The sequence below is a fragment of the Hakea prostrata genome, chromosome 6 (assembly GCF_041222555.1).
Source record: "Hakea prostrata isolate BN-2017 chromosome 6, UWA_Hpros_2, whole genome shotgun sequence".
In the NCBI taxonomy this organism is placed as follows: domain Eukaryota; kingdom Viridiplantae; phylum Streptophyta; class Magnoliopsida; order Proteales; family Proteaceae; genus Hakea; species Hakea prostrata.
The window spans coordinates 2,256,494-2,270,317 of record NC_142605.1 but is presented as its reverse complement, the minus strand read 5'-3'; the positions used below and the strand labels follow the sequence as shown (position 1 = coordinate 2,270,317).

The window sequence follows — 13,824 nt, the reverse complement described above, 5'->3', positions numbered from 1 at the left end:
TTATTTGTTCCTGCTTTTGATTAAATTATTGTGCTAATTGGATATAATCGTTCCTAAACTTGATCTTGTGGGCTGTGGATCACTCCACCGGGTAATCCAGATAGGGTACCCTTAGGGTGGATGTGACATCAACCCTATTGGTCATCCACAAATAACAGATGGGATGCTCTCACATCCTCTCATGGGTTGGTTACCAGTCTTGAGCGCCCATGAGCCCCGGTCTAGCTATTTGCAACCCTACCAATAAATGGCCTCTAACGAGTATCCGCAATGTGATCTATGTCCTTTCACGGGTTGGTTACCGGTCTTGAGTGCCCACAAACCCCCATTACTACCACGGGTCGTTCAGTCCCAATGCCCTTCCAATTCGGGTCTGATACAACAAGGACATCCTAGCCAACACCACTAGACAAGTCCTATATATGACATCCAATAATGCGGGAAAGCGTCAATGGGCATCATCGGAACCATCCCCTCCGATGTCCAACGACATAAATGTCAATAGGACATTCCTCAATCCCGAATCATACTTATCCAATCACATTCTCAATTTCATCATATCATACATACATGATATTTCATCATATGAAAAGAGAAATAATATAGCATGGTCAATCACATATGTAATCAACAAGAATAGCTAATCATGATAATCAAAATGATATACAACATGGTACTATTGTCTTGAAATACATACAGCAATCGTATGATGTTAAGACTATAACAAGAAATGCAAATCTACTAAGTTTCCAACATAGCGGCAAGATTCACATAATCTGTGTAATTATGATAATAACTGTCCTTACCTTAAATTGAGTCGAAGATAGACCAAAATTTGATAAGAATAGTCCCAAGTTCAGTACTTGCACCTTAGACAATCACATGTGCAATATCAGAAGAACAATCAAGCAAATCGGAGGTCAAACGGATCAAATTGAGCAAATCATAATTTCTTGGTTCAGCTGGTTGACTGACTCAGTCGACCAAGTGAATAGTGCGGGGCTGAATAGTGATTTTTTGTCCAAAACTTATCTTCCGGAGCTTGGATCATTCCAAAATTTGGAGGGATTGTTAGGAACAGTAAATGAACACTATCTACCAACAAATTAGCATCAATCAATGGTATAATTAAGAATCTCCAATTTGAAACCCTAATCTCTATATGCTAAACATCATGTTCTATAATGAAATTGATTACAAATGCAAGGAACAATAGGGAATCAGCTAAGGGAATGATAAGAAATAGAGTAGGATCATATGCAAGTAAGAAATCAGACTTAGCATACTATACAAATCAGTTTAGGATAATAAATCAAGTTGCAATGAAGAGAATCATGAAAATGTATAGATAAGAATCGAAATGGGAGCATAGCATAGCTAGATTGAAAGGGGTTTAAGCCAATGGAAAGGGGGAAACACATGAATGGGTGGTTGCAAGGTTTCAACACCTTATTCATGGTCTCAACAGCAAGAGACAGAAGAGGTGACAGTAGAATAGAGAGAGAGAGAGAGTGAGAGAATACATACCTTAGAGAAGAGATTTGAGCAAAGAGACAATGATTCTTGAAGAAATGCTTCACAACTACCAAGGAGGTGACTTGGGAAGCTCTCTCCACGTTCTCAGGAGTCTAAAGGAATAGAATAGGGAAGCTCTCTCCACGTTAATAGGAAAATTCTAAAATAATATATAGAGACTATCTATGATGATCTAAACACCAAACAAGGTCATTGGAATAAAATCCTAATAAATCACCTAATAGGTTTAATCCATGGATTCTCACGGAAAGGCTAGAATGAATGGGGATCCATTCTAAAGGTAAGAGAACAATAGATTATGCATAGAAAACCACTTAGGAATAAATCTATCATAGGTTAAAATCAAATAACTACAGTAAGAGTGAATCATAGTCTCATGCTAGATCAAATCATAGAATAACACCATATGGCTTAAGGAAAACATAGAGTGAATAAGAATTCACTCTAAGACTATGAGGATTAGAGACTAAGCCATTATAGTATTGTAAGACCTTCCTCACAATCAAAATAACTAGTAAGAATAGTAGTGAGAATAGATCATTGAAGTATAGGATTGAATACTAACCTTGTAGAGGAAGAATCAATGGAGGAACTTTGCTTGGATGCTTGGGGATATTCTTAGATAGTCTTAGTATGTTTCTAGGGAACTCCCTTTCGAATTTTGGAGCAATCGGATTTCAAACGAAGAAGTTATGATCAATTTAGGGTTTTATACCCCGTACTGTTCCTTTGGTCAACTAGTTGGTCGACTGACCCAATCGACCAACCAATGCTAACAACAGCTTGTTTCTTTGTCCGATTTGATCGGTTTGACTTCTAATCTTTTAGGGCTTATTCCTAATGATTGTTATATGCTTGTTTAGGGTTTATTTGCTAGTCTTGGACATCTCTTGTTATTCCTCCGGAATTCTTCGAAGATTGTTTAAGGTAAGGACGGTTGATCCCTAATAACCTAATATACATGTTTACTTGTAATTGATTGAATTACATGATCATACTACTATTGTATTAATTTTCCTATAAGTTATGTTACTGTTGTAGTTTCTCAACTGCAGTAGTACCTTTTTTTTTTTTTTGGCCAAACTGCAGTAGTACTTGTTCTTGTGATATAGTTATTATTTCAGTTATATATGAATGATCTTACTTATGTTTTGTATTATCAGTTGTGCTTGTGAATGACTGATTTGGGATTGTGATTGCTTAGGTTGTGATTGGGGAATGGGGAATGCCCTTTCGGCGTTTCTGTCTTTGGACACCAGTGGAGGTGGTATGGGACATTTTCCTATGGTGCCCCTTGGCGCTTTCCCTGATTCTTGGTTGACATACCTAGGGCACGTCTAGAAGTGTTTGACTAGGATATCCTCCTATATCAGACAGGACCAGAATGGTATTTAGACCAAGCAACCCGTGGCAGCAATGGGGATTTGTGGGCGCTTAAGACCGATAACCAACCTGTGAGAGGACATGGATCACATTGTGAGGGGCCATTCATTGGTAGGTTTGTAGTGGTGGACATGGGCTCATGGGAGCTTAAGACCTGTATCCAACCTATGAGAGGACGTGAGAGCTACTTGTCTACTATTTGTGGATGACCAATAGGGTTGATGAGTTCGTAGTACGAGTTGGTTGTAGCCATAGGATACGCTGACTCTAGGGGGAAGGATACTAGAAAGGATCCCGAGAGGAGAGGAATGAAAGTATCTGGATCTAAGTTGATATAACTAAGTAGAAGACTTGCATTTGGCTAGGCTTTACCTTGACATGCGCCAGTACTCAAACCAAACGGAGGCATGAGAGAGTGTTGACTTAATCCCCAGCCATGGAATGTCCGAGAGGGATGCAGGACCATTAACAACTGGAGAATCCAAGATATCGAGATGGTTAAGGGAGAGTGATCAGACCCTACCCAAAGGAGTATGGTGCTATGACTTAAAGAATGTCTACCAATAGAGAATAGCATACATAGAGTTAGAAACATATCTGCATTGTCTGTTTCATATCATATTGCATTCTATAGATTTTCTATCATGTGTTATTATGTTATTATGGAATGAACTGCCTTGCTGAGTTCTTTTGAACTCACTCCTTTTTGCAACATCTTTGTTATACTTATTTGCAGGAACTGATGATTATGATGGTCAATACTATGAAGACTAAGCTTACGACTCTTAGGGTACGCAAGGTACTAGCTACGGTGACTATGACGGTGAAGACTACCAGTATGAGACTGAGGCTTATCAGGATTAGTTCGACTCTTGCACTTGTGTGCTAGCGATGGGACATCGTCTCTTTTGATTTTGATTTTTATAGATTCGATGAGACCTTAGTATTTTGTTTTCCCTTTCATTTTGGGAACCGATTTTAATATTTCTTTTTCTTTTGATCTACTTTCCACTCCTACTGTAGAAGTACTTTTCTGCTACACTCTACATTTGATTTATTCAATTGGTATCATTATTCTGCATTCTGATTGTATTCTTGAACTTATCTTGATCTCTTGATTAATATAGTTAACTTTGATTTAATATTTGATAAGCATGCATTTACCATTATTTATTTGATTTAATTCCCCATACTTATTTAATTAAAGAGATCTAATTGAGTATTTTTGTGTATTTTTCAGGAATAAGGAGATTTTGGATATTAGAGATAATATGGAGTAAAGTTGGCAAATATATTAGATATTGGTGGATTTTAAATCATGGCATTCAATCTTGCTGCTCAAGAAATCATGAAAAGTGAGATCTTAGCCAAATTGGAAATAGGTGAAGGTCTAAGGAACAAAATTGGTAATAAATCTAAAAATCGAGTAAATAGACCTACCTTCAGTATTTTGGGCATATCTCTCGTATGAGCTTGGATTTCGATTATTCAAGATGCTATGAAACGATATTGAAAATATCTACAACTTTTCAGTTTTGAGTTTTTCCAAATTCCGAAAGAATAAAGGTCAAATCGACGGGTAAAAAGAGGGGATTCATTGTGTGCGGGAGACATAAAAGAGAAGCCAACCACAGAAAAGGAGGACGGCGAATGCGGCTCTCATCTCTTATTGCTGAAGAAGAAGACCACATCTCTCTCTCTCTCTCTCTCTCTCTCTCTCCCTATGTTTCATCTTTATTTTTCTTATGAACTTTGTAATAATGAGTAGCTAGTTCATTTTCTTTTGGATGTAGATGAACCATGCTTATTTCATTAAGTTGATTGTTCTATATCTTCTAGTTGATTGTGTTTGAGTTTGGCCAAAGATGTTTTATAACTCAGCGAACTAAGCATGCCAAGCTTCCGCGAAGGACGATAGTCTTGCGAAGATAGGGCATATCTAGGAAGACCATCCCTAATTTACTTTGAAGTGTAGAGTTATATCGGTTAGGGAAAAGCATTGGGGATTCGAAATCCCAAAGATCTTCACATATTCACAGTTAACGTTTTACATTAGTTAATAGATTTAGTTTAAATTTAGTTTTGTTAAATTCAATCTTAGTAACTTAGCCTTTCAGTTCCCCATAGTTCGACCCCGTACTTTCTGCTTGCTAGATTAGTATAGGATTTTATTTTTGATTGGTTAGCGACACGATCAATCTTGTTCTCGACTATATTATTGTAAATGTGGGATGTTGATTTCCTCGATACTAAATCTTTGGGACTGTGGATCACACACTCGGGTATGCCGGATAGGGTACCGATCGGGTGGATGTTACAATCACAACATAGTCCAACTCACAATCACATCATTCAAATCAATAACATTATGTAAATCATATAATGAGTAGACTACTGTAATTACATAAGTAAAACATTATAGGAAAAGTAAAACTATAGTAGCTAACACATGCATATAAGTCCCAACATATCAAAGCATGTATTTGTGCATATTGTGAGTAAACATACTCACCTTATATTCCAACTTCGCAAACTCCAAGAAAAGATCAAAGGGAAAGTCCAAAATCAGCAAAATAACCCTAAACAAACATGTAAAGAGTATAAGGAACAAACCTAATGTTTGGAGACGAAATGGAGTACAAACGGAGAAAAGTTGCTGTCACGCACACCCTTGGTCGATGTCCTTGGTTGATGATATTGACCAAGAGAATCGACCAAGAATTATGTGCACGAACAAAAACTTCCAACTTTGGTCGGAAACTCTTCGAATCACTTCGAAACACTCCAAAATTAAGAGAAAAATTCTAGAATAACATATAGACTATCTATGATGATCTAAACACCAAACAAGGTCATTGGAATAGAATCCTAATAAATCACCTAATAGGCTTAATCCGCGGATTCTCATGGAAAGGCTAGAATGAATGGGGATTCATTCTAAAGGTAATAGAACAGTAAATCATGCATAGAAAACCACTTAGGAATAGATATAACATAGGTTAAAATCAAATAACTACAGTAAGAGTGAATCATAGTCTAATGCTAGATCAAACCATATAATAACACAATATGGCTTAAGGAAAATATAGAGTGAATGGGAATTCACTCTAAGACTATGAGGATCAGAGACAAGGCCATTATAGTAGTATAAGACCTTCTTCACAATCAAAACAACTAGTAAGAACAGTAGAGAGAATAGATTGATGAACACATTTATGTGTGAAATCTTAGGGCATAAAGCATGCATTTTATACACTTAGAATGGAGTTACCTTGGGTTTTATGTTGTTTTTGCAGATTTTAGGACTTTGGAGTTTTGGGCTTGAATCATGCTATTTTACACGTCAAGAAGTCCATTCACATTCTCAAATGCGAATATGGGCCTGATCTGGAGCATGATGGGCTAGAGATGTGTGATTACGGGCCAACTCCGAAATATTGAAGAGATAAAGAAGGCAAATTTGATCTACGGCTGAGATTTTAAATCAAATCTACAGAGATATTATTGAGAGAGTCCAGATGGAAAAGAGCCCTTGCATACCTCAATATCTTATTTTCTATTTGGGATTTGATTAAAGAAAGAAAAAGAGGAAAAAGAATTATATTCAGATAAGGATGAAGCAAAAATCCCGTTTTTGAATGCCTCTGTCCAGTTTCGATCAAACCCTTCATCGAATGGTCATCCGATGTTCATTCATAATCTCGGACCACATAACCGGAGCAAGCCTACAGTCGTGCCTCTGCTTCTGGTGACGGGTGGTGTTGCATCTGCATTTTCCTGTCTTTTATTTATGCATTGATTGTGTTTAATTTATTGTTCGTTTCAATTCGATTGCATTAGACGTATAGATTAGGATCGTTTAGTTTAGTTAATTAGTTAACAAAAATTGAATCATTCCACTCTCGCATTACTATTAAGAAGTTGAATTATAAGTGGCATATCTCCTTGAGATCGACCCGTTAGCTACACGATACCGTGCGCTTGCGGTTACTTTTAAAATTTCACAGACATAGATCAATGAAGTATAGGATTGAATACTAACCTTGTAGAAGAAGAATCAATGGAGGAACTTTGCTTGGATGCTTGGGGATCTTCCTTGGCTTAAGGAGGAGGCTCTAGGGTTCTTCTCACATTCTCCAAAAGTTAGGAGGCAAAGTGTTTAGGTTTAGTTCGAAGTTACATAAAAATAAGACTTAAAAACCCAAAACTTCCAAAAATACACAATTCTATCCGGAGACTGCCTTAGTCGATGGTCTTGGTTGATGGTATCGACCAAGTAATGCCCATGGTCAAAATTGCTGAATTTTGGTCTTCAACAGCCTCAAGCTTCACTTGGGGTCCTCAACCAACTTAAGAAAGGGTCTTACCTGACTCTATAGGATCTTCCGAAGGTGTCAACACTGTACTCAAGGTCCATCTTCCAAGTCCATTCCCATTTAGATTACATCTTCTTCCAAAATCACACAAGGTTTCCAAGATGAGATTTCACTATCAATCTCCATTGGTTCAAGGTCAGAGTCAATAGATTCAACAAAGATGGTCCACAACTATCTTCTACCTTGACTTTGACTCTTTGGACCTACAACATAGATTTCCAGATTAGGGTTGGTGCAGGATTTTAAAACTCCCTTAAATATGAGATTGAAAAATAAAATAAAGGCATCGAGTCTGCTCACATTGACTTAGGCTCTTCTCCTCTCTCTTGATTTCTCTCTTTCTCATTCCCTTACTTCTTATTTTGTATCAACTCTATTTCGTTGATGGGTAACAAGAAGCAACTGGAATTCCCATGCGTGTATCACCAGGAAATATGTTGTACATTTGTAATTTAACAAATTTTCTTTCTACTTATTGTTTATAAGTCAAAAGCAAGAAAGAGAGAGAGAGAGAGAGAGAGAGAGAGAGAGAGAGAGAGAGAGAGAGAGAGAGAGAGAGAGAGAGAGAGAGAGAGAGAGAGAGAGAGAGAGAGAGAGAGAGAGAGAGAGAGAGAGAGCAAATGTAGGGCGGTGGGTGTAGGCGGAGGGGATATTTTGATCATTCAAGAACAAACATAACACCTCTAACACTAGGGGTGTCAACGGGCTGGGTTGGGCCACGCCAGCCATGAACCCTAACTTTATCCTAGGGCTTGAAATTGGAATCCAAGCCCCACCCAACCCAACCCTATCAGGGTTTTAAAATCCCCATCCCTAACTTGATCTTGAAAAGGCCCGACCAATCCAGCCTGCCCTGATTAACCCTAACTTTGACACTAATTTTTAGTGAAAAACAAAATGAATGAATATTATCACTGCCAAGTAGAATCAATGGCAATTCCTCTTTGTTGCAAGTTGTGTATTTTACCAACTAAGCAACAATGCATTTATATGCTATTATGATATTAAATAACTTTTAACTATAACTTTAATTAAACTTAACTAACATAGGGTCGGGTTGTGCTAGGCCGGGTTGGCTTGAGGGCTAAACCCAAACCTGACTAGACCCCGTTAGGACTCATTATTTTGTAACCCAAACCCTCCCTTTGGTTTGAAAAATTCGGGCAAAAATCTGTCCAGGCTTAGGGGGCGGGGTTTGGGTCAGGTCAGTAGGGTTTTATTGAAGCCCCAATCTCAAACGGTGTTACTTGGCTTGGAACTTTGACAGCAATTTTTTGCATAAAGCTAGGGGACCCAACCTCACTAACTGGACCCACGCGTAAATTTTCTTCATCTTTTCTTTTGGTCAAACGAGAACCATCTCAGTTGGGTCCGTTTGCTTGAATAAACCCAAGCACTCTGGTCTTCTTTACTCGAAAAGAAGACAGCCATTGTATATTTAGTAGCTTACGTACGTAACTTGTGGTTGTGACTCTGCAGCAGACCAGCTAAAATTCTTATCCCCTTGCTAAACCGGGTTCGATGAAGGATTCCAGTTTACATCTACTGTAGTAAAGCCTTTCATATTGAGAAGGTAACGTTTCAAGTAACTAGTAATTTCCCAGGATATATTGCTTGATTCGGGGTTTTAGAATACTTATCAAATGCACTTGTAGGTGTAATGATTATATCATTCACAGATGCTTTGCGTTGCGTTTGGGTTATATTCCTTGAAGGACTTGGAATTAGTTCTCCCGATATCATCCCTAGGTTATGTTCTTTGCTCTGCAATGGATAACGTACTCAACACGTAGAACTTACCTTCTCTTGGTTTTCACTTTTTGAAGTATAAACTGACAACTCAAGCTTACCCTTTTGGTTTTCAAACCATCTTTATGCTCAGTTGAAGATCCAATGCCTCCATTTTCCATCCATTCTCATGTTTTCAATTAAAAGCCCCATTCTTTCTATTTTTGACAGACTCAAACATTAGTCATTTGACTTCTGTTGGGTTTAACCTGAACGGTTCAAATCTCCATAAGACTTAATATATAAACTCCTGGAGGATTAGTCAATTCAGATGTGCATCAGCTGACCCAAAACCTCAGATCCAAAAGAAAAAAATTTGCGTGTAGGCGATCCAGAAGGAATGGAGCAGCATGCATCTCTCCATTGTTTCTTGCATGTCTCCCAATACCCTACACCAATATTTGTGATAACTACAGCTGCATCACTTCTATGTTTCCTTGCTATAGCCATTGATACCCTCGAAGATTTTCGGCAAAAGAAGTTATGGTTCCCCTGCAAATATTTCTCCCTCAATGTTGCCACCACAGCTGTTGTTGCTATGGCCACCATTCCTCCAATATTCCTTAAGAGTACTATCTCTACTTGTGGAGACCAACTTGAAATTGCAAGCTGCATACTTTTATCGGTTTCAATGGCTTTCTTCATGCCATCTTTAGGGGGCAAAAGCCGAACTGAGCTCACCTTCAATCTGCTCGCGGTAACTATGGTAGCAATGACAATGGTTGTGAATTTTTTCTTTCAAATGGTAATAGGAGTGGAATTCACATTTTTCATTGAATATATGATCATCATAATTTGCATTATAGCACAGCTAGCTGTCTTATGGTCGTCTTTGCTTGAAACCGGTATCAAGGATGTTCGAGATATCGTGTATTTAAGTGTTACAAATGAGCATAGACCATCTTCATATGAGGAAATTAGGTACAGTTTGAGGGAGGCATCAAAAGTGGCTCATCTCACTAACCCACAATACATTTTGGGGCGTTCTTCAAACTGTGTTCTCATGTGTTTCCTTTGTGGTATCAGTGTTACAGTATTGCTAAAAGAGATGCCTCCATCTAGTATGCTTGGAAATTCCAGCCTTTGTAATGGAGTAGCTGAGTATGGATTTTCGTCGTTGGTGGTAATTGCAGCTCAAACTATTGCAATAATCACAGCAGCTGCTGCTACAACTACTAGATGGATTGTTATAGCTTTGCATGTTGGCCCAGAGAGATTTGTAACATGGAGAGACATATTCCGAGGTGAGCAATATCACCTTAAGTGGTGGAGGGAGATGGAAAATCGAAAAATACTGCCACCGGGTAATGGATTTCATCTGAAGATCCTTAGAGTATTGAAAGGGATTGTATTTGATATGGTGGTTACAGCAGAAATAGATATTTTTGTCATGGGGAAGCTGATGTGCTATTTATCTATGTGGTTCACTTTCATGTTGAAGAAGCTCTTAAATTGTCTTGGCTACGATTCGGATGTGCATCTGAACGACGAAAATAATAGTTGGGATTACAGCATTTCATCCTTCCTAGGTGAAAAGGACTTGAAATTATGGATGTTGAGCAACTGGAAGAGAGATATGGAAAGGCGGGAGAAAAGGTATGAAAGAAAATTTCCGACTCATCTTATTCAGTTTCTGTCTAAATGGGAGCCTTGCAGGATACACCCCTTCAACAATCTCAGCTCTACACATCTGGTTTTGGTAATGAGGATTGCTCTGCTCCAGTCCTCTCATGAAGAACGAAACCAGTTTTTGCTCAATGCATTTAACCAAGGACTGGAAATGGTTCATTTTGTTGAGGAGAATTCAGGTAATCAGTCTATTATATTGAAGAGCTTTGTATCACATATTTTGTGGAGGAACAGAGATAACCCAGATACCTGGTTGAACAAGACATTTGGATTCTCAGGTACAGGGCTGGGTTCTATCAATGTAATGGAACTTGGAACACTCGTTCAAATGTATCGAGAATATGAAGAATGTCACAATGAAGTCGATATGGTGAACTATCTATCGGAAGGTATGGAGATGACATTACTCATTGATCTTGTCACAACTACAATTTTTGCAAGTAGTGTTCTGGAAGGCCATGATCAGTTCAATGCTGAAGTATTTTTTGAAGAAACTGCATGTCAAATTTTGCATTCGCTCTTACGGGATCTTCCTCTTGCAATATACAATGAGTATAGTCGATATCCTTTTCAGAAGTGTGAAGCAAGAATTCAGAAAGCAATGTATTTCCTATCCATGGCTGAGAAGCTGCCCCTGCACCACATCAACTGGTGAATGTCGGCTTTTGATAATTGAAGAAACTATGGCTTTCTTTAAGCTACATGTAAATATGTGAAATTAATAACAGCTTTATTTTTTTATCTTTTCCTACCAACATTGGCAATACATATAAAGATCTGATACACATTTATTTTTCTTTCTAATTTTTCGTGAAACCAAGATCCAACCATGGTTTAAGGTATTGGTATCATTTCGCCCGACCTGGTGACACATATTGGTCTTGTATATTACCGTTACTGATATGGCACCGCTACCATATTAGTTGCACGATATGGACAAGAGATAATGAAGTCCAAAATTTAAATTTAGAGAATATTAGAGGTAAGTCCGTCTGATACCGTGGAGTGTTGATAGCTACCGACACCAACTCCAGTAGTTCGACTTTCTGTATCAACAGTATTTATTCCAATACCATGCACTAAAACCATAGATACAACTCGATGACAAAATGACATGTATGTGATGAACTTAATAGATAGGCAGCTAATTGGGGAGCCCTCCCAGTGCTATCTACGGGACAAGTTTGATAACTAGTCTTGCTCAGATCTTTCACCGGAAAACCTAAAGAACACATGATCCAAAGGATAGATGTTATTGCAGTGCTCCAATCCCAATCTGATGAGTGTATTAAATTTGTAGAAGTTCAACTAGAGTTCATGTTTTTTTCGTTTTTTGGTAAAGAAAATTTTATTGGAAAGCCTTTTGTAACAGAATCATCTTTAAATTTGGATTTTTCATTTTCAAATCCAAATGCACCATAACTAACCTTATTCTTAATTGATCATATCTCCAACTGATCAAGAGGAGTTTGACTTATGATCAAAGTGTATCTGTATAACACTACAAGAGACCTATAAAACTCAAATTGTTAATTAGTTGTAACTCAAATATATATAAAATATATATATACACAAACCAAGCACTCACGTTTGAGTGTGGAAGAAATTCATTCAAACTAAAATAGAGTTCTCACACTTAGTTTCTGAATTTTGTTTTGGTATCATTTGCGGGCGATGAAAGTCTTCCGATCCTGCGACCATGTGCGACTCAGCCTCTTCAACTGCAACCTGCAACTCTACTCCATCCTTGATGTGTCCCTCCAACACCATGTCCTTGCTTCCGGTCAAACTTGATGGCAGCAATTATATTCTATGGTGCTCCTAGTTCCTTTCTCTCCTTCATGCACATGATTTATATGGTTTTATAGATGGCAGCAATCCTTCACCTCCAATCACTGTGATGTCTTCTTCTTCAACAACTCCAACACAAAACGCAAAAAATCTCACCTGGCAAATGCAAGATCAAGTTATTCTTTCATGGATTATTTCCTCTCTTACAGAAGGTCCCTTGGCTCAAATTGTTGGAGCCACCACTTCCTATGCTGCCTGGACTACTTTAGAAAAGACTCATGCCTCTCAATCACAAGCATATGTTATGCAACTCAAGCACAAATTATTTCAAATTAAGAAAGGTACCTCTACCATGGCTGGTTATCTTCAATGTGAGAAGTCTTTGGTTGACAATCTTGTAGCCGTTGCTCATCCAGTTGCCAATTCTGAAGTTATCTTAAACATCTTATGTGATCTTGGTTATGAGTATGATGTTTTTCCTACTTCAATCACTTCCCGAATTGATCACATTCCATGGGAGGATTTCACGGGTCTTCTCTTAAGCCAGGAAGATTTTTTAGATCAGCGCTCTTCTCATATGCTGCTTCCCACAGTCAAAGCACATGTTGTTGCCAAATTTCAGCCACAACATTATTCATCTAGACATGGTGTTGGTAATACTCCATGTAATTTTCAAATCTATAATTGATAAAGGATCTTATTTCATGGGTCTTCTCTTAAGCCAGGAAGAATTTTTAAGATCAGCGCTCTTCTCATATGCTGCTTCCCATAGTCAAAGCACATGTTGTTGCCAAATTTCAGCCACAACATTATTCATCTAGACATGGTGTTGGTAATACTCCATGTAATTTTCAAATCTATAATTGATAAGGGAAAGATCCTTACTTGGATTTGCTTTCTCAAATATGAAGTATTCGCAGCGGAAGTAAATTTGGATCCACGTTCTCGTTTCACTACCAAAGCTCTACCGGGATTCCACAATCACAAGGAAAAGGAAATATTTCCACAACCCAAATGCCTGTGGAATAAATGATGGAAGAAGATCTAAGGCCAAGGAAGGAAACCTCAACTGGGTTTCTCTTTCCTGCGTTTCTTGGAGAGAAAGAGAGAGAGATGGGAGCCACCTCCTTTTCTTGGAAAAACTTACGTAATGTAAACACACTCACTTATGCGGTGGTTATCAAAATATATAACCCTCTTTTGTAACCGCCCTAATAGTGAGTTTCCAAATTTGCCCTTGGGCATTTAATTTATCAATTATATTAATAAATTCCAATAGCTCCCACTTGCACAAGGGCAAGTGTTAACCTTTCATGTGTCC

The 13,824-nt window shown here is 38.1% G+C and overlaps 2 protein-coding genes across 2 annotated transcripts; both read left to right on the top strand.

Annotated features, from left to right (window-relative positions):
• The first annotated feature begins 9,423 nt into the window (after positions 1 to 9,423).
• On the top strand, positions 9,424 to 11,367 carry LOC149012100 (uncharacterized). Its single transcript, XM_089159087.1, has one exon. The coding sequence runs from the start codon at positions 9,424 to 9,426 to the stop codon at positions 11,365 to 11,367; it is 1,944 nt and encodes a 647-aa protein (XP_089015213.1).
• Positions 11,368 to 12,612: 1,245 nt separating this feature from the next.
• Positions 12,613 to 13,191, top strand: LOC149012099 (uncharacterized). The gene has a single exon (XM_089159083.1). It carries the CDS (start codon positions 12,613 to 12,615, stop codon positions 13,189 to 13,191), a length of 579 nt encoding a protein of 192 aa, XP_089015209.1.
• The last annotated feature ends 633 nt before the right edge of the window (positions 13,192 to 13,824 follow it).